Source organism: Buceros rhinoceros, unplaced genomic scaffold, assembly GCF_000710305.1.
Source record: "Buceros rhinoceros silvestris isolate BGI_N320 unplaced genomic scaffold, ASM71030v1 scaffold7620, whole genome shotgun sequence".
Taxonomy (NCBI): Eukaryota; Metazoa; Chordata; class Aves; order Bucerotiformes; family Bucerotidae; genus Buceros; species Buceros rhinoceros.
The window spans coordinates 1,060-4,440 of record NW_010390099.1 but is presented as its reverse complement, the minus strand read 5'-3'; the positions used below and the strand labels follow the sequence as shown (position 1 = coordinate 4,440).

At 47.6% G+C, this 3,381-nt stretch overlaps 1 protein-coding gene across 1 annotated transcript in view; it reads right to left on the bottom strand.

The window, feature by feature from the left end:
• The window catches only part of TNIP3 (TNFAIP3 interacting protein 3), a gene marked incomplete at its 5' end in the record, with an annotated part of 59,327 nt that overhangs the window by 55,397 nt on the left and 549 nt on the right, over positions 1-3,381 (bottom strand). The window contains 1 exon segment of the mRNA XM_010136492.1: positions 2,312-2,450. Within this exon segment, the coding sequence (XP_010134794.1) occupies positions 2,312-2,450 (139 nt within the window).

The window sequence follows — 3,381 nt, the reverse complement described above, 5'->3', positions numbered from 1 at the left end:
GGTCGCTTTTTGCCTTTTTTTTTATTTTGCATTCTTAGCCTAAAGTAAAACTGAAATTGCTGAGTTCTGTTTACATGACCCATAAAACCAGAAAGGGACAAGGAAAAAAGAAATTGCCAGGAGGACTTAGAGTCCAAAAGCATCAGAGAACAAGTTGTCCCACCTAGTGCTGAGTGTGGAGGTAGCTGTCACCAGCAGACTGGGGAAGTCCGGATTACAGCTTCTGGAAGCTCTCAGGTAAACTCTGAAAGTAAGGAAAGATATCCAGAGCTGAAAGGGGGAGCAAAGTAAGAGTTCAGACAATACACCTGGATTGTCTGCCTGTCTCCGCCGACATCAGAAGGCAGGACCAAAGGCCACAGCAAATTGAAATTTCCATCTCCCGTGTGCACACACAGAGATTTGAAAAGCGATCAAAACCCTCCAGCATGACAGAGAGGCGCAGCAGCCACTCCAGCCAAAAGAAAGCGATAGACGACGGTTTCAGAAGACGCCAGTTTAGAGCAACAGGGGCTAAACCAACAGTAATACAGATATGAGCTCAGTCAGATCTGTAACGGAGGAAAGAAATGCAAAGCAGTCTTCCACACACGAAAGAAACCTTCTTACAGCAGCTCAGTTTTGAAGCCATGATGAACGTACACACACACACAAAGAAGGCCAAACCAAACCGTGCTTCTCGCTGAACAAAGCTTCACATTCATCACTGGGAGCACACGAACTATCACAGGTCGGGGTTGTTTCGGAGGTTCGTAACTGCTGAATAGGATTTCCAGTTTGAGATTGCTTTTGATCTATTAAACATCTAAGCTGCTCGCTTCTTACTGGAACTGCTATTAATCCCCAATTTCGTAAACAAAACTAGCAGCAACATCGCTTGCTTACCCTACAACTCCCCCAAACCCTTCTCCGTTCTAAACTACAACCTACGCAATGGAACAGGGTTGTATTTTAGCAATAATACGATTCTATAGTTGGAATCCCCTTCAGTTAGAAGCAAACAGCAGCAGTGACTCACCACAAGGCATTTAAAAAAGGGGATTTCCCACCGAGGTAAAACATCAATGAGCCTGACAGAAAACAAGAGTCAGCTAAGGCAAAGCGAAGAGGGAGCCCCAGGATCTACTCGGGAGGCAATTCATTTACAGAGTGAAAGCAGTGGCTTTTATTTCAGCTAGAGATGTGTGATCCAAGCCGGATTTGTTATTCTAAAACTGAAACTAGAAGACGTGCTGAAATGCGAGCCTCCCCCCGAACCCCAGCTGAGCCAAGGCTGCCTTCGTCAGCCAGCAGCAGTTCTGTAGTTCGCGCTTCATCCTGGCGCCTGGCAGAGACGGAACCGGCAGACACATCGCCTACAACCCCCGAACACAGAACCAGGCTTCGCTTGAACTGCTGCAGCCAACAGAGAAACACGTTATCAGGCAGCAAGCCGCTACCCGATGCCTGGGCTCATTCCATGAGTCAGAGCGGAGCGGCGTGCCGCTTTCAGTAAGCACGGAGGTCATTTGGGCAATTACTGTTTCTAGTAAAGATAAATTCCCACGCACAGTGAAAGCAGGAGGAGGGTTACAAACCGCGTGGGCTGTTTCACGCGTGGGCAGTTGCATACGGAGGCTGCACAAGCACCGGACGCCTTCTGTCTTGAATAGAAATGCCAGCAGTTAGGACTTTCAGTAACGGGGTGACTGCCCAGCGCGTGAGGTTCTCACAGAGCACTGGTACGTTCACGGTGGTGTCACGTTGGTGCGGGGAAGATCAGAAGGCAAAGAATAAAAGTGGGGGTTGTTCTGCCACCGAACCACAGCGTTACCTCACCAAGTCACACCACCCGTCTACTTCTGTCCAGGGGGAGAAAGAATATTGCGCAGCTTAATGTTCCTACTGCACTCAGTTCTCCAGCGAAAGGTGTTGCTGCTGGCTGCGTACGGCTGTATTCAGGTACCGTCTGGGTCAAGAGTTTTGCTATGTAAATCCTACTTCTTCACTCCAGAGAGACAGGAACAGGAGGCAACACCAGAAAGTCAGTCTGTCTTCTGGCTCTGCCACCCTCCCGTGCTGTAAGCACAGGAACAGAACACCACGGAATTCAGCAATAATTCAAGTGTCTCACTTTCAAATGCCTGGCGTAGAACGTGAGAGGTAAGCAGACAGTGCAAATATGCGTTACTGAAGAGAAAAGCGATACCAGGGGCATCAGACAGCTTCATTTCTCCACAGCAGCTGTTGTAGGAGAACCAGCCAACTCTTCCACCAACCTGTGTTTTGTCAAACCTTAACGACTGTATAAACTAGAAGAGGACAAACTCACCCCTTTGCAAAACTTTCTTTCATAGCAGAGTTCTGTGGATGGCTTGTTAATCGAACAGCTCTTCTGGATTGACTTCTAGATTCAGGTAGGAGAGGCCTCTCTTGACTGTTCTCAGGCTCAGATGGTCCAATGCTTGCAGCTAGAGAAAAGACACAGAAACCAAGTACACAATCACAGGGCGTCAATTCAAGGACTGGTCACACAACCCCACAGAAGCAGAGGCCTGGAGTGGCTAAGGGAGGGAGAGGGAGAATGTTAGAGGCATGAGGCATGAAAGCAAAGGCTTTCATTCTGCATTTAGAGAAAGAAAAAAAAAAAAATCATCAGCAGAGCTTTTCTGTGCTGGAAGAGAATCCACAGCATTTTCTTGAGGTCTCCAATTCTTCCTTCTCAGTCAGTAAAGGACAAAGCTAAATTTACATTCTTTATATTTATACACAGACAGATGAAATATTCTGCTGGGCAAGAAAGAAAAAGTAAATCTTCTACAAATCTTTTTTCAATCTTCTTTTCCAATCTCTCTTCAAGCAATTTATCTTGCTACATCTCACCCACTATAGACTCTTCACCCACAGGTCCAGCAATAAAGCCGGCTGCAAGTGTTGTAAAAACTGCTCTGTTTGAAAATGGTGATTCATTAAAACCACAGCTCTTCAGCAGAAACACAGTAATTACAGCAGAAGTTTTACTGAGCGCAGAGTTGATTTTCCTGTGAAAAGGGAACAAATACTGGGCCAGAGGGAAGGAGAACACACAACCACTGGCCTCAGATCTGTAGATATGAATACGCCCCAGGCACTCTAGCTCAGACAACAGCTAGCTTTGCCCTTGCCACCCTTCACAGACCCCAGACAAACACTTCAGCCCCCCCACACCCTTGCAGAGAAGTACTCCAAGACCAGAGCTTCCTGCTCTCAGGTGAGGTGAGGCACAGGAAGACTCTGGAACCTGCTGCCCACCCATTTGCCTACTTTCCAGCCCCCAGCGCGGCCAGGCGCTCTGACCTCCTTACCTCAAACACAAGGAAAGGCAAGAGTTGGGGAGTAACAGACCGACTCCAAATTTGTCGC